Below are 25753 nucleotides of genomic sequence, written 5' to 3' on the forward strand. Positions count from 1 at the left end.
CCACTATGGTCCCTGTTCTGCCTCTGAGCAAACTTGTGTACTAGAATTGGGAATGGCTGGATACTTAATATAAACAACCTTTTACGGTTTCATAAGGACAAGGTTGTCCTTGGGGTCAATCCTTCATTCCTACCCGAGGTCATATCCGATTGTCATTTGCAACACAAGATTTGACCTACTTTCTACCCTCCACCTCATCCTGGCAAGGAAGAGGAGAGGCTGCACAGACTCGACCCACGTGGGGCTCTGAGTTTCTACATTTCAAGGATGTCCGTTTCATCTGGATGACCCAACTCTTTATAGGAAACACTGGTCATAGGTTGGGACAGGCTGTATCCAAACAGACCTTGTCCAGATCGATTATTTTAGCTTTTACCGAATGCTATAGGCTGGCCGGGAAAGATTCCCCCCCCTCCAGCCCCCCAAAGGCTTGAGCACATTCCACTAGGGTTATGAACACTTCTTCTGCTCTGCAAAGTGGTGTTCCTATAAGAAACATTTGTGAGGCAGTCACCTGCTCTACAATTCACACGTTTACAAAGCAATACTGCCTTGATTCCACCTTAAGTCAGGATGGAAGCTTTGGGGAAGTAGTCCTCCGTTCCGTTCATGATAACCATTGATTACAAAACTCTTGCTCCCGCCTTCAAAATAAACACTGCTTTGGGACTCTATCAAAAGATGGTGAGGAATACATGGGAGGACACAATCCATTCGAAGGACAAGTTACTTACCCCTGGTAATGTTCTTTCGACTGGATGTTCTGCCCACGTATTCCTCATCGCCCCTCCCAGCTTATCCAGCAGTAGAATGTCCATGAGCTTACGCCCCTTCAGAGCCTAGTATGGTCTAATGTGCTTTAATGCAGGTATTTCTACTTAAGAATGACACAAAAAAACAGAAATGAAGCCATCGGGCGATGCGCGTGCTATATACTTTTTTGATGACATCCTTGAAACGGAGGCCCTCAAAGGACATAGTCAACCACATCGACGCACAGCGCCCTCTTCCGAAGCAGCTGAAGCTGGATATTGGAGATGTCAAAAGATGAGGAATACGTGGGAGGAACATCCAGTCGAAAGAATGTTAATATGTTAATGTAAGTAACTTGTTCATTTAAGTGTTGTGTGATATTACCTGCTTGATTAATTATCCTAGTGTTTCGGGGTCTGTAATAAATGTGGTGTTTTTGCACCTGTCCTAAGTGGAATCATTGTGTATTTCACTGTGTGGACATATTAAGCCTTGACCACTCTCTACGCTTACCTTGATTGGGTTTGGATTACCTCTCAGGGTTCCCCAGTTCACTGTAATTAGGGTGGCCTCCTGAAATCTGTCATCCTGGCCAGATTTGAAAAATCCAGTTTAACAATTGACAAATGGATTATAAACCCAGAAGGTAGGTGAAAAATAATTCTTAAAGAATTATTTTAAATGTGTACTGGCCATTGAAGAGTGATAATGTAATATTGAGTAAGGAATGGTGTGCTATGTGGAGAACTGGAATTCACAATGGGGGCCATTTGACAGGTTTACTCCTGCACACCATAAAAGAATAGTTTGATTTTAACAGTCCTACAGAAATAGTATCCTTATGTTGTACATGTGGAATCCATATTCTATAATAGAATTCTGTGCCCATTATTTTAAAGTTGGTGTTGCGCATTAGACCATGCCCTAGTGTTTGTTTGAATCACCCCTCCAAAAACGCTGCATCGTATTGCAAAAGTAACTGTCACATTTACCATTCAATATTTTTCTATACATTTTTCAGCCTTCAAAAAAAGCACTGAACAGCATAAAACACATTTCTGGTGTGAATTGTCAAAAATAAAATTAGAAAGTGCAATACTTGATTTGTAACACAACATTTGTAGAATATGAAAAGTTTCTTGGCATTCGAAAATCCTGATTGTGAACACTACACAAATGATAAATGGAAGCAACTGAGCCCCCTTTTTGTTAGATAAAATTATAATCTAATTTATTATGACCAGATTAAGAAGAAAAAAATGATCTAAGGATACCAGACCTATTAAAAAAGAAAAGGATGTGAACATAGCGGAAGGACTGCATGTGTTATTTATGCATGTAACACAAAGATGGGACTCGGTTTTGAATAGCAAAAAGGTATCCATTTGTAGGCAAGTATTTGCCACAAAGGCGTAAAAATATTAGTTTTTATATATTGTCAAAATAGTAGCATTTCCATTCGCCGTTGAATTTTCCTTAACATATTCTCAGTTGATTTGCACAATTCCGGCAGTGCCCCTATGCACAGTCAGCTAATTTTATGCCACATGCAACACTGAAGGCAACATATTTCAAGACTCTGAGGAAGTTGGATGTCATTAACACGCAATGCTTTCAACAATGAAGTAGTGGTTTCTATATATTACAAAATTGAGTGACCGAACTACAGGCTGATACATGGGCATGTTCAGTATTACGTCATTTCTTCCCTGAACAGTAGCACAAGGTACATCATAATATTCGTTGAGCGGGAACAAAAATCAATACTTGCAGATCTAAAATGCCCCAGTGAGCCTTTCGCACACAATGGGTGCATCTACTGATGGAAGAGGTCTCTTCTCCACTCACAATTCTATGCTGTTCTCTCATTCCAGATCCTGTGCCTGCGTCAAAACCTAATCAAGCATGTAGAAAACCTGGAGCAGCTGATTACTCTTCGAGAGCTGGACCTCTATGACAATCAGATCCAGAAAATCGAGAACTTGGATGCCCTGACACATCTTGAGTGAGTTTAGTTGATAGGCCATGGTTTGTGTGGGTAAGCAGATGACCTTCCTTACTGCAGTTATGCAGAGGCCAAGTGATTCCTGTGGGTCAATATGCGAATGGGATTGTGGTGCTTGAGCAGAAAAAGGGAGATATTGACTGACGGAGCACCAATTGGGCATGATTTTGATTGGGTGCGATGGGACCACCATCTGCAGGAAAGATTAAGTGGAAAGACTAAAACCATCTAGTGTGGATGTTGGAAAGTGAGAGATGGGGCAATCTCAGATTGGACGACTTGAGGAAGCGTAGCACGTGTGGGAGCCTTGCAAGACAAAAGGATGGAAGCCTGTGCACACAAAATGTATTAATCTGTGAAAGGACATTGACAAAATGGATAGACCTCATAAGGGCCTCCACAAAAGCACTGATGAAAAGGACTGTTAGGAAATATTTTTTTTCAGGTCAGGAAATGTGATGTATATGGAAAGCCCTTTCCCAGGTAAAGCCTCAGCAGTGTTAGGAAATATTTTTTTGTTACTTACCCTTCATAGCATCTATGGTATCCAACTTGATGATGCTGTTTTGTGCCTGTCTCGACATTTGGAGGCAAGTGAAGCCTTTTTACTTCACTTGCCTTGCTCAGCACATCGGTGTTGATCAGTCCCAATGGCTCAGTGCAGGACAGCTGTTCTCCACTGCACTCTTCACTTTACATTGAGGTACGGTAAGGATGCTTGGTGTCCCTATAGCTTGGTTTGTCATACCTGTATGGTTACTTGCACGATGTATTCAAGCCAGGCTATTGGCAATGGGTCTTTTTCTACTGTGTTGCTTTTGTCTCATGCACGTTTGCTTTTTATTGCTTCGTTTTGCCTTTTTATAGTACCATGTTCAAACTGGTTCCAGCCAGTCCATACCTTCAAAGGCCAGAGATGTTTCTGGCTCCTCCCTCACTTTCTGCCTGAGAATACACTCTGGGGCCTTGGAGGGCTTTACAATGGAATCCTGGCAAAGTGGAAACTGAAAGAGGACCCACCCCCACCTGAAATGTTACAAGGATCAAGAAGGAACACAAACTAGAAATGGCAATAAAAGAAGACTGGGGCCATTTTGGGAAAATGGTCACCCAAGGGTGCTGTGCTGCAGCTGTGGAAGCAGCCTGCTAGTAATTTACACAGCAATAGTAGAAAAATGTGTCTGCTGTCCTCAGCCGGTTTGGTTTGTATGTTACTGTAACTAAAAAGTCACAGGAGCAGTGGGAAAGAAGTTACAATGTATCCCCTCAACACTCCCCATAAGGTGGTGTGTGCGGATCCCGCTAAAGAAAGGTAGGTAAAATATAAAAATCCTACTATCCTTGAACAGGGAATCCTGGGAATACTGCCCACACTTGCCCCTCGAGCTGCAGGCCGCTAGTGTCATCCACCAAGATGCCCACAAGTCTCCAAGTTCCCACCTCCCTGCAATGCCTGCTCATCGTGCCAGGTCCCAATGCTCCACCTGCCGCGCACCCCAATACCAAAGCCGCCCCGTTTTTACTGCCCACTATTGTGAACATGTACTTCACGCTTTCTGTTCCCAAAATTGATTATGACCTAGTTCATGAAATTGTTGAACGTGAACTTTAACCATCTTATGCCTGAGATCATACCTGACCTTTTGCCGCTGATCATTGATAAGCACCTTAATCATCTTGTGTCTAAAGCTGCTCCTGCCTTATTGCATTTGATCATAGACTTGCATTTCATCCATCTCTTGACAAAGATTACTCCTGATAAACTGCCCATAACTGACAGGATGCATGTTAACCTTTCTCTGCCTAGGTTTGATCCGGATTTTCGAGCTATTATCTTTGATTTGCATTCTTACCTTCACATGCTGAATGCCACTCTTGTCCTGCCACCTATTCCTGCCACTATACATACCAGCTAACCTGTAACGCAAACTGTCATAGATAACCCACTCACCATTACTGCCTCCACCCCTGATCTTCCTGTGTCTTCAGATGACCCCATTGGAAAGTAACATAAAATAAAAAGGTGAGTTCAAGGGACTCCCATGACACTGCACATATAGTGCTGTGGGCTGCATAAATCAATTCTAGATGTCTGTAGTGAAATACATGGAGTAAATCATGACTCCATTAAAGTATACAGAATTGCAGTGGCAGTACAACAGCGGTTTCATGTCGTAGCAAAAAGAATTGAGTGGCAAAAAGTTACTCACTCAGGAAAACGAGACTTAAATAAAAATCCCAGAGTCCAGCAAAAGTGCTGGGGGCCTCTGGTTGAGGGGAATTGGCACTGTTTGGGGAAGTTTTCCTAAAGTCCTACTGTTGGCAAGACTTTAGTCGGCTATCCCAGTGGTTTGTTGCTCCGGGAGAAGGACAATTGGATCCCTCACCTTTTGACAGACATTCGCAAATACAAGGCCAGTGACTGAATATAACTGGACCTTCCATATAACCTAAAAATTAACTAAAGGAAAATCACTCTAATAGTAAACACCAAGTTTGGCAAAAGAATATGAAACTCTCCTGATGATCCCTTTTGACTATAAAAATGGTGAAACATGTGTAGAGAGTCTTGAAACATGAGAGATTGGAAATATTTTGAATAAAAAATCCTTTATTTTGAAAAATAGAATAGCGTGGAATCCCAATCTTTTGGCTCTCACCTACTAAAGTCTAACACTCTGTTGGTTTGGCGCAACTGGGAGTATACTCAAAACTGAATCCCAACTCAGGACCTTGATAGAGTGACAGAGCAGTCGTGCTTATCTTAAGAGGAAAATGAGAGCTGTAGTTAAGTATACTGAACCTAGTTAGAAATGCACACCAAAGAAACTCTTAAATTTATAATTTGTTTTAACATATCTTTATTCGGCTTAAAACCATAAAAGCATTTTAACATCACAAACCTATAAAACCTAGTAGCACCATAATCCTTCAAATACATTTCTGCTTAGCACCGGACTAATTTCATATACTATGCAAATAGAGATGTTTTAAAAATGTTTAAAAGCCTAATTATTTCACACTATAATTCATTGATAACATGATTTCTGATCAGACTCTAGCTTTGCACTTTTACTCTTTGTAGCCAGGCTCTATGGAGGTACTTGGAGACAAAATAAAAAAAACTGAGTTTAAGTCCACAGCACTTTTACAAAATGTAACTGCTGATTCAATCGATCTAATACCCCTCAGACCAAAAAGTGGCAGCAAGTAGTATTTCCTCAATCTACTGTACCCTGGACAGAATAACAAAAAATGGTTTATGGATTCCTCCAGGTTCCTGCACACTTTATATTGTGCATCTGTTGTGTTTGACCATTTTGCTGTAAAAACCTCTGCCTTCAGGATATTATTGCACAGTTGAACAAATACGGCTTGTGCATATGCAGGGGACCACACAATACAAGTAAGGTTCAAAGCCATCTAATTGCTTGGACATATATGTCAATACTTTAGACGTTTACACTAGAACACTTAGGAATACTTGAGAATACACTTCAAAGGCCACTTTCACTTTTGTGTTTGTTCGCGGTTGCATTTGTAGCAACATTAGAAGGGGAAAAGCCAATGCTACTGTATTATCGGTTACTACGCATTCATGCGGTTTCCAGCAGTTTAAACTGTAATGCATTTATTCGAGGGGATTGGGTCCTCCAACGTATTCCCTATCTATGACCGTAAACGCCACAGCTGTGCTGCTTCGGAAATTCTTTCTGCGTCCTACGTGGATGACGTCGATACGCTGTCCTCGAGGTCCTCCTCTGACGGCTGACGTCACCAGATATAAGTAGGACGCACGACGTCCGTAGCCTCAGTTCCGTTTTTTCTGTGAACGTGTTCGCTTCGGAGATCTCGGCGCGTCTCGCCTCTTTGGAGTTTCTGTTCTTTCAGTTCATCGAACCTGTTCGTTTTGTGAAGTATTATCGGGATGTCTTCCCCTTCTTCCACCCCGCGTCCGGGCTTCAAGAAGTGTGGGGATTGCGGGTCCAAGATGTTGGTGACGGACTCGCACAACGCCTGCCTCTGGTGCCTTGGGGAGGCCCACGACATGGATGATTGTGTTCACTGCCAGTCGCTTACATCCAAGGCCTTGCGGGAACGTAAGGAGAAGCTGTCGGTCGGTTAGGTGTCCAAGCCCCGGAAGGCGAGGTCCACTGGGCTTTCGATAGACGATTCGAGGGGCGACTCTCCGCATCGTAGTCGTAAGTCTAGGGGGTCTCGTCCTGGAGTTGGTCCCGCCACTCATCTGTATTTCGAGGCACTCCTGGAAGCACCGTCATCGGTCGCCTTCCCCGTCCTCATCAGAGGACTCCGCCCATCGGCGGGTTTCTTATCCCACCAAGCGTTCCTTTCTACCTTATTCAATGCCCACTTTCCAGCCTATGGATTATTTTTCCGAGGTGGATGAGGGTTCTGAAGATGGGCTGGTTCCTGACACGGTACCAGATGAGATTCTTTCTGTTCATAGCCAGATTGAGGACCTGCGTCAGTCCCTGCATGACGCCAGTGATCTGTACACCTCTCCGGAGGTGGAGTTCTGTAGGCCTGAGCCTGGCACCCATGCCGAGTCATCGTAGGGTCGAGCGTCAAAGACTACTTGGGGTGGTCGGTGCCACCAGTTGATTTTGTGCAGGATGACCTTACGGATATCCTCGATCAAGGTCCGCCCACTGACCCGGTACTGCCATTCCATATGGCTCTGCAAAGAAGGGTGGCAGCGCTTGGACTATTCCGGAGAGTCTCCCGGCAGTGGGGTAAGTCTTTGCTGCAAAAATACCACCCAGCCAGTAGTGACCCCTGCTACTTGACCATGCACCCCACTCCGGAGAGTTTGGTGGTGCAGGCGGCTACGGCCCCAGCATTCTACCATCCCTCCTGATAGGGACGACAAGCGTTTTGATGGCTGGGCGAAGAAAGTGTTTTCTTCAGGGGGTATGGCTCTTCAGGTGGCCGCCTCCGTATGTGCCTTGTCACGGTTTACGCACACTCTGTGGAACTGTATTTCCTTAACGGCTAAACATATTCCCAAAGGGGACGAACGGGATGGTTTTCTGGCTATTATTCAGGATGGCAAGGATGCCATGTGTGAGTCCGTTCAGTCGGGTTTGGACATGGCAGACTGTGTCAGCCGGTCCATGGTGGCGAGCACCGTAATATGCAGGTTTGCCTGGTTGAGGAAGTCTGGGTTCGCTCTTGATGTGCAAGCCAGGCTCCTCAACATGCCCTTTGATGGTGAACATCTTTTTGGCAGCAAGGTTGACGAGAGCCTTGAGAGGTTGCAGCACTCCAAAGCTTCAGCAAAGTCGTTGGGCGCTGCAGTCAGCCAACCTCTGCCTTTTCGTCCCAGGGGACAGCAATGGAGGGGAGGTTCCTTTCGTTATTACTTATCCTTTAGTAAAGCGAGAGGAGCTGAAAGTCAAAGGGGCAACCGTAGGAGTGCCAGAGGTCGAAAAAAGGTACTCTAGGTGCCAAGGCCCCGCGAGCATTGCCTCTTTGCCCTCAGGCAACGCCGCAGCCGCTTCTGCACAGTCATGAGGCCCATGCTTCACCGGTTGGGGGAAGGCTGGCGCAGCATCTTGTAGAATGGCGTGCCATTACTTCAGATGTGTGGGTTCTGGAGATCATAGCCCACGGCTACTGTCTTCCTTTCCGGCAGAGGCCTCACGACAATCCACCAGGGAATTACTTTGAAGAGTCCGGATCCGCTCCTTGCGCAGAAAATTCAATTCCCTGCTGGAGAAAGGCGCCATAGAACTGGTGACTGTAGCGGAGAGGAAGAAAAGATGGTATTCACCTTATTTTTTTATTTTGAAGAAAGACTGGGGATTGAGACCCATCATGGACTTGCACGGTTTGAACAAACTCCTCCGGAAGGACAAGTTCAAGATGGTTACTCTCTCTCAGGTCCTCCAGGCCCTTCAACTTCAGGACTGGTTGGTGTCTCTCGACCTCAAGGACGCTTATTTTCATGTGCCGATTCATCCCAAGCACAAGAAGTACCTGAGGTTCGCGGTTGGCGTCTCACTTTCAGTTTCGGGTCCTGCTGTTCGGATTGACCTCCGCCTGAGGGTTTTCACCAAGCTCATGGTGGTGGCAGCTTATCTCAGGAAAGGGGGATTCACGTCTACCCCCTGGACGATTGATTGTTCAGGGCGCGCTTTCCTGAGCAAGTCCTGGATCATCTGTCCGTCACCTGTCACTCCCTTCACAGGCTGGGCTTCTCCCTCAACTTAAAGAAGTCCCACTTGACGCCAACTGAGCAGCTCCAGTACATCGGAGCAGTGCTTCACACATCCCTGGGGCAGTGTTTTCCTCCCCAGGTGAGGGCTTGCCACATTCAGCAGATGGTGCACAAGTTTCAACATGCCCAGAGTCTCCCAGCGTTCGAGTTCTTGAGGTTGCTTGACCTCGTGGCATCCTGCATTCTTCTGGTGCCAGAGGCCAGGTTGCGGATGAGATCTCTGCAATCGGCTCTCAAGCTCCAGTGGTCTCAGTCCTCCGGCAGGATGTCGGACCTCGGTCGCCCAGCACCTTCTGTGGTGGGCCGACCAAGGCAATCTGATGATGGGGGGGAGGGCTCCGTTTTGGCTACCCTGGCTGGAGGTGACAATCGTGACGGACGCATCCCTCACGGGATGGGGAGCTCATGCCAACGAGCTGACAGTCAGCGGTCGTTAGTCTCCGTCGGAGTCCAGACTCCATATCAATCTGTTGAAGCTGAGGGCCGTCAGGCTTGTTCTGAAGGCTTTTCTGCCGACTGTGTGAAGGAAGAATGTCCTGATCCTGACAGACAACACTGTGGCCATGCACTACCTCAACAATTTTGTGCAGGGAGGCGATGCAGCTCTGGTTCTGGCCCATCCAGCAGGAAATTTCGATCTCAGCAGTTCATCTGGCCGGAGACGAAAACGAGACTGCGGATGCTCTGAGCAGGCAGAGCGTGATCTCTCACGAGTGGGAGCTGGCTCAGCAGATTCTCCTGGAGATCTTCGCCCTTTGGGGGACCCCTCAAGTGGGTCTCTTCGCCTCCAGTGTCAACCGGAAGTGCAAAAGGTTCTGCTCGCGGGAATTTCCTCCAAGAGGAGCCTTAGGGGACGTGTTTGTTGTGGAGTGGTCCTTCCCATTGCTGTACGTGTTTCCTCCAGTCCCCGTCATTCCGCAAGTTCTGCGGAGGTTGGAGGTTCGGTTCCTAGATGATCCTCATTGCTCTGGCATGGGTCCGGAGGACGTGGTACCCGGACCTTCTAGACTTGTCCATCTGCCCTCCACGTCGTCTTCCCTACCGAGACAATCCCCTCTCACAGGAGGGGGGGGGGGTGTCAGGTTCTCCATCCAGAGGTCAGATCCCTCAACCTTCACGCTTGGCTTCTAAAAGGTTGAGATATAAGGATTGGGACCTCCTTGAAGACATGATGGGAGGTGTTGCTTTCGGCCAGAATGCCGGCAACAAAGTCCCTGTACCGTTGTCGTTGGAGCAAGTTCTGCGACTGGTGCAGGATTCAAAATGTGGATCCTGTTTCCTGTGACATTCCTGTCGTTCTCTTTTTTGCTTTCTTTGGCCCACAAGGGCCTGCAACTGGGTACCATTAAAGGTTACCTGGCGGCGCTGTCTATATTTAAGTGCTCGTCTGAGGAGTGTTCTTATTTTAAAATCCCTTTAATTGCTCAGTTTCTGAAAGGGCTCACTAATGGGTTTCCTCCATCACCTTTCCAGGTGCCCGGTTGGGATCTGAACCTTTTTCTCAAGTTTCTAATTGGTGCTCCCTTTGAGCCTTTGCACTCTTGTCCTTTGAGACTGTTAACCCTTAAAACTGTATTCTTAGTTGCCGTTACTTCCGCACGCAGAGTGAGTTAGTTACAGGCACTTTCAGTTAAGCCACCCTTCACTGTGTTTCATAAGGACAGGGTTGTCCTTAGAGTTCGTCCTTCTTTTCTTCCAAAGGTGGTGTCGGAATGTCATTTAAGCCAGGTTATTCTTCCGGCATTTCATCATCCTCCACATCCTGGTAAGGAAGAGGAGAGTCTCCATAGGCTGGATCCTAGGAGAGCTTTAAGCTTCTACATTTCACGCATGTTCCGGGTCAGATTGGACGATCAACTCTTTATTGGTTACTCTGGAAGGCATTTGGGACAAGTTGTTACTAAGCAGACTTTGTCTATATGGATTATCTTGGCAATTTCTGAAAGTTGCCGCTTGGCGGGTAAGACCCTCCGGTAGGCTTACGGGCCCATTCTACCAGGGGTATGCCTGCCTCTACTGCCCTGCAGAGGGGTGTTCCTATTAGTAACATCTGTGATGCAGCCACCTGGGCTTCGGTCCATAAGTTTGTACGTCACTACTCACTCGATTCTATCAGTGGGCAGGATCTGGCCTTTGGTAAGGCGGTCCGTTACTCTGCAATTTGATTGGGCATTCTAAATTTGTACATTCTAAATTCTTTTCCCACCTCCTTAAGTTGGTACTGCTTTGGGAGTCTGTCATAGATATGGAATACGTCGTCGGACCATCCCATCGAAAGAACGTTACCAGCTAAGAGTAACTTGTACTTTGTTTACAGTGGTTCCGGTCACGATCGGCTTGATTTTTTTAAAATACAGAGGATAGTCTCTTAAGTTTCTTTTAGAAGCAAATAAACCTGTCGGCATCTCTCCTGATGAACCATAGGAACCACTATTGGGGAAACACGTGTTGAGAGATGAATGAACAAGTGTATGAATAAGCAATTGAAGAAAGTAAATTGTATGAAACTAATACAACATAACTGAAAATAAATGAAATAAACACTAATAAGTACAGAATTAAGCATGTATGTGGTTTCTGAAGATAATTTTCATCTTTGAATTGTTAGCGCACAGTCCAAAAGTAGCAGACACAATTTAGCTGTAGTGCATTTACTCTGCAAACACATATTGTAAAGTCACTTAAAGGGAGGAAAATGGTTAGTATAACGTGAGCTTGGTTCAAGGTTCTAGAGAGGGTTTCTTCACCTAGTAAGTCTTTCAAGTCCCAACATGCAACCCTAGCTAAAGGCTATTCGGAGCGGGCTCAAAGCCTTGACAAGCGGATGAAATATGAAGAGTTCCTGTGGCTCTCTTCCAGTCTCTAGTGTTATCGAAGCAGCAAATTAACAACTAATAACGGAGACCCAACAAAGGACTCTAGGAAGGGACACAAGCAGCAGCGTGGGGCAGAGTTAAGAGGGGAATCCTTGGTCTATTCACTGAAGACGGGACAATGGATGGGATTGTTAGGCAAGATTGTATGCAGTAACTCTGTCTGAGACTACACCAGTCTTGTCCTCTTGGGTATTAGGTAACCCACCTATTGGTATACGTCTGTACTACACAAGTTCGTATAGTGACTGAGCAGCCAGACTTCTCTCAAGAGGGGTAAATGTGAGCTGTAGATGTGTAGCATCGAAATCCACACATACAAGTGTCCAAATAACACTTGCACTATAGGTTTTCTAGTAAAGTAATTATTTAATGGTCAGTTTTAAAAGAGCATTCTTAAAAAAGGGCAATGTATAACAAAAATACACTTCATAACACAATCTCAGAATCAAGATAAGTAGATACTCTTTAGAGATGCTTCATACACACTTACTACACCCGGAGGTGACTTCAATTACTAGGACAGGTATTGGCATTTATATATCACTTGTTATACTCTGTACAATTCTGAGGTTGTATAAAGGAATAGTTAATGGAAGGAAAAAAGGTTAACCGGTTCTCAAAGCATGTGAGCACTTTTTAGAATCCCACAATGAAGTCTAGATGGAACTGTTCCCAGCAATACTAGTTAAAAACCAATGTACCACCCATGAGGAACAGTTGGAATCGGTCAATGGGTCAGAAGAGTCTACAGGGAGCCAGGACAGCCAAAGTCAATTTGAACAATGTCTATGGAGCCGAGGCACTTCTTAGATGGCACACAGTCTTGCACAAAGTTAGAGAGTTTGTAGAAAATCACTGTTGGGCCACAAGCTGGTAGGCTTGTGAAAGTCAGAGCTGAGATCAACCCTATAAAAAGCAGCTAATGCAAGCTACAGACAAGAGGTAAGTACCCCTTAGTCAACACAATACCTTAGTTTAGAAGAAGAGGATCCAGCTGGCTTCTGTTCTGGTTGCAGGGTTGCAGATCCTGGGTTCCTGGGCCTCAGTCGTGGGGACAAAATAGTAATACACAAATAGACTTCAATACAGTACACTTAGTTTCTAAATCAGTAAAGGCCCTTTTGGGATGACCCACAGACACAACCTCAGGTGACTTCCATTGCTAGGGTGCTGGGGACATTAAGATCTTACTGTTTGCATTTAGAATACTCTTAGAAGTTGGTAAAAGGAAAAGGTTATTGGAACAAGAGACCGCAAATCTTCTTAAGCAGGCAAATACTTTTGGATCCCCTAAGAAGAGCCATTCAGTACAACAGGCTAAGCCAAAGTCCATGGTCAAAAGTCTTATATAGGATGAAGCACTTCTGGTAAGTAAAGTCTTTGCACAATGTTAGAGAAGTCTTTGAAGAAAAGAAGAATCAAATGTGGCCCACAAGCTGATTAGACTTGTGAGAAGTAGAAGATGCAAGCAACTCTACAGCAAGAGGTAAGTTCTCTCAAACTTTGTACAGTACCTTTTGTATTGAAGAAAAAGTGCAGCAGATGACTTCTGTTCGTGTGCAGCTCTGCAGATCTCACTGTTCCTGGGTCACAGTCCTGGGGACAAGAGGGAGGACTCCTGGGGACTCCTGCACTGCAATGGGACGATCACCGCTTGCAACTGGCAATCTTCAAATCGGTGGCTGCTCAGTGTTTCAGCTGCTCACGTCTACTGCAAATAGCAGCACCGTGGTTCCTGGCTGTCGAGATGGACTTTCCTTGCTTCTGGGCTCCTGCACTCTGTTGAGTGGGCTCAGGCTCGGTCAGTCCTGCTTCCTGGGAGTCCGGAGGATCTTCATGGAGCTCTAGGCCAGCTTAAAAGCAACGCACACAATCTGGTGTTCCTCTCCCTGGCTATACGGTTTCCAGCAGCAACTCTGTGGAAATGCAACCAGCTCCGAGATTGATGTCCAGGTGGCTTACTTTGGAGTTGAGTGCTCCCACCAACTCAAAGGGAGAAGTCGTCCTTGCAGGGACTTCTCTGTCGATACGAATTTGGAGTTTCAGCACAGCAGCAGGGCTTCACTGGGCAAACCAACGGTCCAGGAGTTGCAGCAGGCGTCCTCTTCAAGTTCTTCTTCGTTTCCTTCGTCCAGTGGTCGACTATGCCTTCCAAGCCAAAAGCCTCGCCTTTTATTCAGTTCTCTCCCATTCATTCCATCCTAGCTGTCACTCACCCAGCAGGGTGGCTGTCCTTTCCGGACAGTCAGCCGGCCAATCACTACAGAGTGCATTTGGGTCTCCTAGGAGATTAAGCACAGGGAGTTTCGGGCACCTCCCTCACTTCCTGCCTTCCTCAGACAAATGGGACCAAACCTGGTTTGGCGCGCAGAGTAAATCTCAAGAAGGACCTTTTCACAAAGAAATGGCAAAAAAAGACTGGTGCCATTTTGACAAAAATGGCACCCTTGAGTGCTTTACTGCAGCTGCGAACGCAGCCTGCGGTAAATGCATACCACGGTAGTTACAATGAAACCACTGCCACCAGCCTTTCAGTGAGAAAAGGGTAACATGAAAATGTTACATGAGAAGCTAGACAAAGGGGATACTAGGTAACCCCTGCAGCACCCTATTGTAAGAGTGTGCTGGGTCTAGAAAGTTACAAATGTAAGTAAAGTCAATTTCACTTTACTACTCTGGTAAACAGTAGTTTATCCCATAGAAGGTATATTAGCACATTTCTGAGAATTCTCCCTAATGTGCACCAATGGGACGTCCAGTATAAATAGCCCTGCCCCGCGGCTTCCCTTCAGATTTTAACCTCCCAAAAATGTAGGAACCCCAACGTATGTTTGCCTCAAGGGGGCGGGGGGGAGGCCAGAGGGCGCATGTGAATCCATGAAAGATACCAACGCTGGAGAAATTTGATTTACTGGTAAGAAACTACGCCCTTCTTCAGCATTGGCTCTTTCATGGATTCACATGCTGTGACTAGACTACATAGCAGTAAGGTGTAACAGTGGTGCAGAACAGGCAAACACCCATGCCCCAGGAAATCATGAACCACAATATACAACCATGCGTTTGTAGTAATTAAGACTGAAAGCATCAGTAAAACACAACCCCAGAAGCTGCAGGGCTTACTTTATTGGAACAGGCGTTGGAGGACCACACTGTTGGAGGACCACACGTCATACGCATGCTGTTGACCCAGACAGTAGTGTCTGAAGGTGTGCGGCACCGCCCATGTTGCTGCTTGGCAATGTCACTGAGTGGAATTCCTGACCACAGCATTGCCGACAAAGCCGTGGAACTCATAGAATGGGCCCTGGGTGTCGCCTGCAATGGTCTGCTGGCCTTGACGTGACAAAAGGAAATCGTTAAGACACCCAACGGGAAAGACCCTGCTTCAAAATCGGCTTCCCCTTGTTGGATGGGCCGAAAGCCACAAACGGCTGTCTCGAAGGCCTGAAGGACTGTGCCCTGTCCAGATAGAACTTCAACACCCTTTTGACATTTAAGGAATGTAGTGCTATGTCTGCTGGAGTGGAAGCCTTTGGAAAAAAGGCGGGCAAGGCTAACGTTGCGTTCTTCTGAAACTCCGACAGAATCTTCGGAATAAAGTGAGGATTCGTGGATGGGGGAACCTTGTCCCTGATGAAACGCAGATACAGTGGGTCGATCACCAAAGCCTGAAGTTCGGAAACCTGCCTGGCAGATCTAATGACCACCAAAAAAAGCAACCTTCCACGTGAGAAACTTCACCACTGTCGTGCACATAGGCTCAAGCAGCGGTTTCATGAGGGCCGAGAGTACCAAGTTGAGACTCCAGACTGGGGAAAACTTCAGGGGAACCGTCTTGAGAAGGCCTTTAAGGAAATGCTTAATCAACCTGTCACTGTTCCGAGGAGTAGAGTTGCACTGCCTTGTGAACCTGGAGATGGCCGCCAAGTGGACCCTGATTGAAGACCACGCCAGCCCCCCCTTTGCCAACAGCAGAAAAGGCAGAGGTTGTGGGGGAGAAACCTTCAAGGGCTGTAAGTTTGGGTGCTGCAAGCACAAGGTTCCAGCAACAGCAAAGAAGCACAGCCTGCAGGGAGAGGGGTTTCAGTCGTTCGTCTTTGGGTCAGTTGGTCCCACCAACCCAAGGGAAGAAGTCATCCGTTCCGGGCTTCTCTAGACGATACAAAAATTGGAGCTTCAGCACTGCAGCAGGGATTCACCGGGCAAACCAACAGTCCAGGAGCTGCAGCAAGCTTCTCTTCCAGTTTCCTTCTTCGGTTCCTTCGTCCAATGGTCGACTCTTCTTCCTTGCAAAAGACCTCGCCTTTTATGCAAGTTTCTCCCATTCATTCATAGCCTAGCTGCCACTCACACAGCAGGGTGGCTGTCCTCCAAGGACAGCCAGCCAGCCAATCCCCTTTGGGTGCATTCCTGTAACCAAGGAGATTAAGCAAAGGAAGTTTCAGGAACCTCCCTTGCTTCCTTCCCTGCTAGACACGCTGGAGCCAGAGGTGGGCTTCACCAGTGAATCCTGCCAAAGACAAAATGGACAAAGGGACCAAACCTGGTTTGGCGCGCAGAGTAAATCTCAAGAAGGACCTTTCCAACAAGAAATGGCGAAAAAAGAAGACCAGGGCCATTTTGACAAAATGGACACCCATGGGTGAAATACTGCAGTTGAGTATTCAGCTAGCGGTAAAAACACATAATGGTAGGAAAAATAAATAGCTGCCGCCAGCCATTAATTGTAGTGAGGGTAACATAAAAATGTTACAGGAGAAAGTCGATAAAAGGGGATACTAAGTAACCCCCCAGCACTCCACATAGGATGGATGGTGTGTGCTGGGTCTACAAAGAGAAAAAGGTAAGTAAAGTCAATTTCACTTTACTACTCTTGGAAACAGTCATTTATTCAAGATAATGTATTTAAACCTTTAGAGAAGTCCAAAGACTCATCTGTGTCACTGCACTGAGGGTGCTGTGTGTCACAATGCAAAAAGATGATGCCTATGGAGTTTGTCCGACTCCAAAACCAAAAGAAACGGAGTCCAAATCAGTTAAAAATACAAGCGTGAGAAAGATCTCGCTCACTCCAGGATAACAATTAAAAGTCCTAAAGTCCAGCAAAAGAGCTGGGGGGTCTCCAAGGTAGAAGGGAATTAATACAGAAATGAGAATACTCCCTAACAGTGTTGGGGAGAATTTTCATTTATTGTGCCCGTCAGGGAGATGCATATCATTTTTATTCTTCATCCCCCTCTCCTAGTGAGACCGCCATCACTTTTTGCTGGACTTCTGGAACTTTTTCTTACCTTTTTGTAGGAGAACACTCACTATGAGTTAAAGACACTCCCCTTCAGCATTGCCTCAACTCCGAGGGTGTTTACAAATGCATAGGCAGTGACAGCAGCTCACTTGCACAGGCAAGCCAAAACTGTGTATCCTTATCTCGACAACTGGCTCATAAATGGAGACTTGCATCAGGCATGTCTGGAGAACACCCAAAAGACTGTAGATCTTCTTTTCAATATGGGGTTCTCCATCAATGAGAGAGTCAAGTCTGGTCCCCAGTCAAGTCAGACAGTTTCTAGGATCACTAATTCGAACAGACGACAGACTCGTCTTCCCCACCGACGAGAGGGTTAGAAAGATAATCCAGATCCCTCAATATGTGGCTAGTGTTCCAATTACCTTACGGAAAGCCATAATCCTGCATCTTTTAATTTGCACATGCCCGTCCTATGCAGGAGTGGCTCTCGAACCAATGGTGTCGGGCAAGTGGGACGATCAAGTGGTTGTCTCAACTGCCCTTGTTCAATCTCTGCAGTTTTGGTCCAAGGAGAACTGTCATGATGCCCACCCCCGGGGACCCAGACCAAGTCCAGCAACCCTGGAAGCAGGCATCAAGTTAACCCAAGCAAGCCCAACAACCCCTGCTAGGGGCTATTTGGGTGCAGTCCTGGCGCCTATGGCGCCAGGCTCATATGGAGTCAGTCCTGGCGCCATATGCCATAGATTAAAACTTACCTGATGCAGACCATGCTGCAAGAGCTCCAAGCCAAGAGGCTTGGAAGGGACTACTTTACCTAGGGACTATTTTTTTACTCGGGTGGGGCTGGGGAGGAATACTTACTTGGGACTACTTTGGAGGCTATTTAAACCACGCCCGAAGAGCAGCACACGCTTCGCGTTATTCTGCATCCAGCAGCGTAACGCTCACCGTGCCTGCAAGTCTGCATCCAGCCTTCTGCCACGCCCGACTCGAGTTTGGAGCTCCTAGAAAAAGGGAGAAAGAAGGAGAAAAGGTTAGAACAAGAGCAATACCTTTGATCCTTACCGGAATTCCCAATCGATCGCGCCTTCGAGCTGGAAGAAAAGTGATTTTATGCGCCTTGCCTGCTGCAGCGCCGCGCTGAACTCACCGGCCCCCGCAGCATCTTGACATTCCACCGCATCCTCCTGCATGTTCCCGCTGCACTCTGGAACCTAAGGAGAAGACGAGAACAGCAAGATGAGCCAAGGGAATACACAGAGGAATATTAGTTACCCCCCATAGACTTACCTGATTTTACCACAGGGGTACTATTCCTCTTCACGGGTCAGCGCAGCTTTCCACTGCATCTTCAACGAACCCCAGCCCCTAAGGGGAAACAAAAGGACAGCAAGGTGAAACAAAGGGACCAACAAGGGGAACCCTCCGCACCACAATAGACTTACCTGATGTTACCGTCGGAGGTATTATTCCCCGAGACTTCATACTTTCTCTCGGTGCCTGAATAAGGGAGAAAGCAACAGGTTACATATTGACATTATTTTATCGAACTGTGTTGGATAATATAAATCCTTACCAGAATATTACCGGTTGCCACGAGGAACTCTTCACTAGGGTCAAGCTGAAACCTGCAAGGAATCGGACAAGAGTGAAAGTCAGGCATTTGAACTCTTACGAACTACATACTTACGCCGTCTTGCTGGGAATCTCGGAGTCAATATTCTGGAACTCACCAATTCCTTTGAGCCAGTGAAGCAACTGGTCATCTACGCACCCCTGCGCTCAATTCAGGATGAAGAGTTCATCTTTTCAAACCATCAGGTGAGACTATAAGAGGGGACATCAAAGGTGATCAGTGGGGAGAACAGCGGGGGTGGGGGAATTTACGCTCAACTCCACGAGTGGTTAATTCCCTTTCTCCATTTGCAGAAGAATATTCCTACGGGCCAAGCAAACAAAGGTAGGTGGGCCAGTCCAGTCTGTCATCTCGGCCCTACGCTTCACATTGGTGGAGACCGCAGTTGTCCAGTTCAGATCGATGCCTCTGTGGGAGCCAGGTGAGCGTAACAAGAACCTTCTGAAAGGGAAACCTTTCACCACCCCTGCAGTGAAAGCCACTCTCACCATGGATGCATCCCTGTTGGGATGGGGAGCACACCTCCAAGAAAAGACGGTGCACAGCATGCGTTCACCATCAGTAGCAACCACACCTATCGGTCTGTTGGAACTACTTGTGGTGTTCAAAGCCCTAAAAGAATTTCAATCACACCTACGGGGGGGGGGGGGAACTGTTCTGGTCCTTACAAACAGCACCACGGCCATGTATTACCAAAACTAACGAGGGGGCGCTCACTCTCCAGGACTATCCAAACTGTCACAGAACATTTGGAAATGGGCACTCAAACACGACATGTTCCTCCGCTCACGGGGAACACAATCTTCTGGCAGACATACACAGAAGAGGCTTGCATCTATCTGTAGAACACGAGTGATGCTTGCAAGAACACATTTTACACAATATCTTTGCATAATGGCGTCCTCCAGACATCGACCTGTTCGCAACGCACAATGCCCAGATTATGCCTCCATGTACCCTCAAACAGTCCAAAGGGAACGGTCCCTAGATAACATGGTTAGGGAGATTTTCCTACGCTCTCTCCCCCCCCCCCCCATCCGTTACTCAAAGGAATAGTTCACAAGATGCACCAGGTGCAAGTCGCACTGATCCTGGTGGCACCATTGTGGGCTCGACAGCCATGGTTCTCATCTCATGAGAATGTCAGTCTCTCCACCCAGGAAACTGCCTTGTCCATACAACATGCCTTTACAAGACCTTGGAAAAACACGGATCAGGGTTGAAAGCCAGAGATGGAAATGTTAGAGGGAGAAAAGACCGAAGATTATTTTTCCGAAATAACCTTCGGTCTTTTCTCCCCTGAACATTTTCGACCCCACCCACACCTCCACCATATTCCCCCCCCCTGCACCCCTGACTCGCTGTGTCCCTGTGACACCTGTTCGCTTTCACTTCCATCATCACGAATCGGCGCTGCAGGGACGAATCCTCACCAAACTTTGCAAAAAAAGTATATGGGCCACTCTGAATTTTTTTGCAAAGTTTGGTGATGTTTGGTCCAGGGTGGGAAGAGTTATAGGGGGGAGGGGTCCCAAAACGTCTTTTTTGGCCATAGACTGAATGGGGGAAAATCTTTGCGCACGCCCACAGACCAAACCGCTGGATTGATTTTCACCAAATTTGCGGCAGGAGCTTGGTCCCGAAAGCGTGCTTTTGTAGATTTGGTGCCAATCCGTCTATTAGTTTTCTTTAAAACGACCAAAAAGTATGTCTCAAAAAATGTGATATCTGTCTGCTCCGCGGTCACACTTCCCTGTTCACTCTGCAGACAAGATAACGATTGGCTAATGGGCTCGTGCCATGACTGCGGACACGCGAAGTATCCGCCGATTGGCTGGAGTGAGGCGTGATGTGCGTCAGATTGTTTGGATGCACCCGACATCTTGGATCCGCTGACAGCGCGGTGCCGAACAGAGACAAAATGCTGTTTTGGGGAGTGTTTTGGTGTGTCAGTGCTTGGGGAGGTTTAGAGAGTAAGATGGGTGAAATACTGTATTTGTTTAGGCGGCAGGTGCTTATGATGAATTCGCAATGCCTGTGCTGTCCGGGATGTTTGTAATTACTGAAAATGAAGGGTCTCATAAGGATAATATTTCCATCCGTGCAGTGCTCAGGCAAGTTGAAACTGTTCTAAGGTCACGCGTGGTGTCAGCAGCCATCAAAATTGAGTACATGCCACAGTTAAAATTTTTGTTTCTATGGGTGTGGTACTGACTTATAAGCAGTCATGGGTGTGATATGCTGCGGTGGTTGTGGCCAGAGCCTAGAGTCTTGGGTACATAGCCGTAGGCCATACACCCAAGACTCTAGGCCCTCCCCACAACCACTGCAGCATATCCCAGCAATAGATACACCCGTAGTATCGAATATCTATTAGGTGGTTGTGGGGAGGGCCTAGAGTCTTGGGTGCATGGCCAACGGCCATGCACCCAAAACCAAAGTTAAAAGTACTGAAGTTATAAGCCACTATGGGTGTGATATGCTATAAGGAGTAACATTATAAGCCACCATGGGTTTCATATACTTCAGTGGTTGTGGGCAGGACATAGTTTTGGGTGCATGGCCGTAGGCCGTACACCCAAGACTCTAGGCCCTGGCCACAACCACCGCAGCATATCACACCCATACATGACACACAACATCGAATATCTATCTGGTAGGTGTGGGCAGGGCTTAGAGTCATGGGTGCAAATTGAGTATATGCTGCAGTTAAAATGTGTCATTCTATGGGTGTGCTAATGACTTATAAGCCACCATTGGTGTGATATGCTGCGGTGGTTGTGGCCAGGGCCTAGAGTCTTGGGTGCATGGCTGCAGGCTGTAGACCGTAGGTTATACACCCAAGACTCTAGGCCCTGGCCACAACACCACACCATATTACAGCCATAGATCACACATATAGATTAGAACTTGTATGAAATGTTTGAAATTATACTTACTGTTTCATTTGTTGAGATTCAATATATTTTTTACATGACTTAAGTACTTGGAGGAAATATTCTTTTTTAATTTCTGTGATAAAAGAAAAGAGCATGTTAGTCTTTGTATTTTATAAAGACTTCTTACATTGCATAGTAGACATTTTAGCTTTTTTCCCCCTTCATAATTAGTTTACAAACCAGTGTACTGTGCATTTTGCTCAGTTTCTGTGTTTGTTTTTCAAATCATTGGGTCTGGGGGAAATCCTTGTCGGATTAAAAAAACCTTTTCTTTGCTATGCTACAAACTATTTGTTTGTTTCCTTTGAGTGTTCACTTGTTGTTTCTGGTTAATGTTCTATCTGTTGGCTTGTTGTAGATTTTTGAAGCAGTTCGATACCTGTTAGCATATTCTAATTCTTTATGGTCTTTTAATTGCATTTTTGTTAATGTTGAAGTACAGATTAGTTATTAAATTTTAGCTTTAAGAAGATTAAATAAGCGTTTAAGATTTGCTGGTAATCTCTGCTTTAGAGTAATGGTACTATCACTACATTCGAACCATCCACATTTCTTTTTAATATATGCAGTGTAATGACCTGCATTGGTTGTGGCTCCTTCGTGGTAGATTATACCTTTTTGTTGTGAAGATTTTCTTACCAATTGACACTTGAACGTGTGAGAGTCCAGTGAGCTTGCAGTTGTTTTTGGTACCATCTGCATTGTAACGTAGAAGCATTATTATTACTTAGTTAATATGTTGTTGTATTAGTAAGGTGGAGCGATTATTTGAATTGCAGATAGTACATAATCTGCAATGGTTTGCATTTTGTACAAGTTGTTGAAATGGAATGGATTCACAATTGGGTATGGATACATATACAAAGTGCTCATTAGGAATTTGTTCCTGTGTCACATTGTTGCAGAGAGTGCATGTATGTTTCCACATGTATGAAATCTGGAAGATTTCATTTATATGTATGTTTTGGTTTTCCAGTACTTTTAGTAAGTACATTAGAAATTCTTGTGGATCTTGTGAGTTTATAGTGTACCTCACCATTCCAGCACAGTAGTCCAATTCTTGTCTTATTCTGTGAACACTATACGTGTTGTCAGGATTGTTTATTGCGTTTCTATGAAGGACTAACATTTGCAAACACAATTGGTCTGTACTGTGTAAGTTAATGTTGTCAACAATTTGTCAGCAAATGAAATAGAATATTCATTGCTACATTTGCCTAGCAACTTACACCAGTTACATTTGAAAATTTGAATGGACCAGATGGTTCTGTGTCCGAGTCATTTTTTCGGAGTTTGTGCTTGCTTCTTTGAAGAAGTACCGGAGTTATTTTCAATAATAGGTTCTTCTTTGGTTGTGGTAATTGATGAAGTATTAGCTTCTTTTACTCTCTTTGAAGGATTTGCAGTCAGATCCTGTTGCATTTCTGTTTGAATTAGTTTTCTTTTGTTTTCCTTTTTGTGGAACAGGAAATGATTTCAGATGGGGGGGGGGTGTACAGTGAACGTAGTCTATTGTATTCTAAAATGCAAGGAATATCAGCGTTTACTTTACTTGCATCAAAATTGATTAGAAATACAGTCAAGTGTACGTAAGCGAGATAGTGCTACGTAGCTCATGCCTTCTTTAAAGACCGTGTTCCCAATACCTATCAATGCTTTGTCTAGGGTAAGACCTTGGGATTTATGAATGGTGACTGCATATGCAAGAGTTAGAGAAAATTGTCTGCGTACATACATGTCTTTGAAGAGAAGGAATCGAGCTGATGAGTGCCCTATCCTTTTTACTTCTGAAAGTTTGTCAAAGAGAATATTGACGAAGTGAATGTTGCTGTCACGTAGGTATGTTTGAAAGCCAAAAACTGTACCCAGTGCTCCATTAACTAGTCCTTGCTCCACGTCAATGTAACGTATAAGCATTACTCTACAATTTAAGGATAATTTTAATATTTTTGCCACTCCAGCTGTGTTTGATATTGAATTTTCTAAGGTATTTAGTCTTGTTGTGGCTTCTTGACACATGGGTAGTGTCATAACATGTACGTCCAGTTTGTCTGTGGAGCAAATTTCAATTTTTGGTTGCATTTCTTTTTTTTAACATTGTTTCATTGAATTTGGAACAGCTTGCAAGAGTTGGCATCAAGGCCATACAATTGACATTTTTGTGCACTAATTGTTATATAACATCAGTAGCACATGCGTTATCGCCATAAAGTGAATGGATGTGCCGAGTTTTCGGTATTGCTTGTGTTTCTTGAGATAGTACACCAACTCTAATACTTTTTAAAATGTTGGCGTAAGTGAGGTCTGCAGATTGACACATGTTTTCTGTTAATTCTCTGTATTGGAAATGTTGCCAAAGGTTGACATTTTCTATGCTGCCAACAGTTTTACGGCACAGTTTGTGTCATAAGGTTTTAAAAATAGATTCATCTTTCACTGGTGTCAATTGCAGAAGATCTCCGAAAACAATGTATTTTCCTCCAAAGAGTTCTTCGTAGTTTGTTTTAAGTTCTTCTTGCTATCTGAGGTGAATCAAAGCCAACATTAGGTTGGAGACCATGCTCACTTCATCTATTAGTAGCATTTCCATTTGTTTTAATACTCTGCGTAGTTCCATTGCAGCTTCTGTAGAAAGTTTGTAATAGTCTAATTTGTTTTGGTGTTGTACTGGAAGGAGCAGTAATCGGTGTAAAGTGACACCGCCTATGTTGTAGGCAGCTAAACCTGTGGGGCAGTTACAACAGCTGACAGTTTGTTGTTTGTCAATTGTTGAAGGAACTTGCTGATGATTTTGATAAAGAATGTTTTGCCTGAACCAGCTTCACCATTGACGTACAGCAGTATAGGTTTGTAATTTTGGCAGGTACATTCTTTATTTTCGTGTTGTTCACCATGTGCAATTTCTTTTATTACTTCTTCAAAAATGGTGCGCTGGTAAGTTTTGATTGTAGTACAGTTAAGTCTTCTGTATCTTCTTCATAGGGACACATGGTGTTTTCTACTTCTGTCATAGCTAATTCTGCCTCATTTGCTATTAGTGGATGTCCTAGTGGTTCTTGGCTTCCTGTTACAGAAGGTTGACTACTGTCAGCAGTGTCCTTATCTAGTTGGGCCTGGAGTTCTTCTTCGTGTTGCTGTTCAATGTGCAACATTGTGTACTGCATAAAGTTCACATCGATGATGGTGCTTTGAAAGCGTCTTTATAGCAGTCAGTTATCTAGTATCTCCTTCTTTTCTCCATGGTTTAAAAAGTTGTAGCAGGGACATGTGATATAGTTATTTCTGCTGAGGAGTTTTTAATGACAATTTGACATGATTAAACTTTGTTTGGTAAGTTTCACTAAGCTGCCTTCACAATCTGTCACTCTATATCTCCCTTTGTTTTCATCTGGTTTTATATTATTTTTGTATGCAAAGTTTTGGGCTGTGTGATATACACATGGTTTCCAAAGTGGTACTCCTGTTTGGGTAGTATGTGTCTAGTAAAAGCAGTACCGGTTATACGAACTGCATCTTCATATGCACCACATTCTCAGGGAGCATTTTTATGCCTAGGCTGTACAATATCTGAGATAGTTTTGTCTGATAAGTCATTTCAGAGGTCTTGAAGCTCTGTTTTTTTGGCTTTTGTTAAGTAGGCTGTAACATATCGTGCAACTGCAGTGGAATTGTCTGCAATGTACTGCACATCTGTTTGCATTCCATAAGAGGGCAATGATTGCATTGTAATCATTGATATAGTTTGATTCTTCTGTTCTTTTTATGAAATACGTGTTCTTAGGTGATTTACCATTAACACTATGTCGAACTGAAGACATGAAGTTGTTCACTTCACCTGTTTCTGTAACTGGTCTAGGGAAACCAAAGCGGCATTTGGTGTAGTATTTCCCTTTGTTTTTGTATTTGCGATGACAATATTTCCCACATTTGTGTCTTTGAAATTGTACAATTTATCCATGAAGGTCACTATGTCTTGTTTGTGAAGGGATTTCACAAGTGACCTATTATTGGATGAACTGCAAAACAGTGGCTTCACTTTCCTGACCAAA

General features: G+C 45.1%; 1 protein-coding gene across 2 annotated transcripts in view; it reads left to right on the forward strand.

Moving 5' to 3' along the window:
* The window catches only part of PPP1R7 (protein phosphatase 1 regulatory subunit 7), a 735538-nt gene that overhangs the window by 261861 nt on the left and 447924 nt on the right, over positions 1-25753 (forward strand). For both annotated transcript variants that reach the window (XM_069618102.1, XM_069618103.1), the window contains one exon: positions 2628-2758. In XM_069618102.1, coding sequence (XP_069474203.1) covers positions 2628-2758 — 131 coding nt within the window. The remainder of the gene's footprint in view (positions 1-2627; positions 2759-25753) is intronic.

The sequence above is a fragment of the Ambystoma mexicanum genome, chromosome 10 (assembly GCF_040938575.1).
Source record: "Ambystoma mexicanum isolate Mex_15411 chromosome 10, UKY_AmexF1_1, whole genome shotgun sequence".
Lineage (NCBI taxonomy): Eukaryota > Metazoa > Chordata > Amphibia > Caudata > Ambystomatidae > Ambystoma > Ambystoma mexicanum.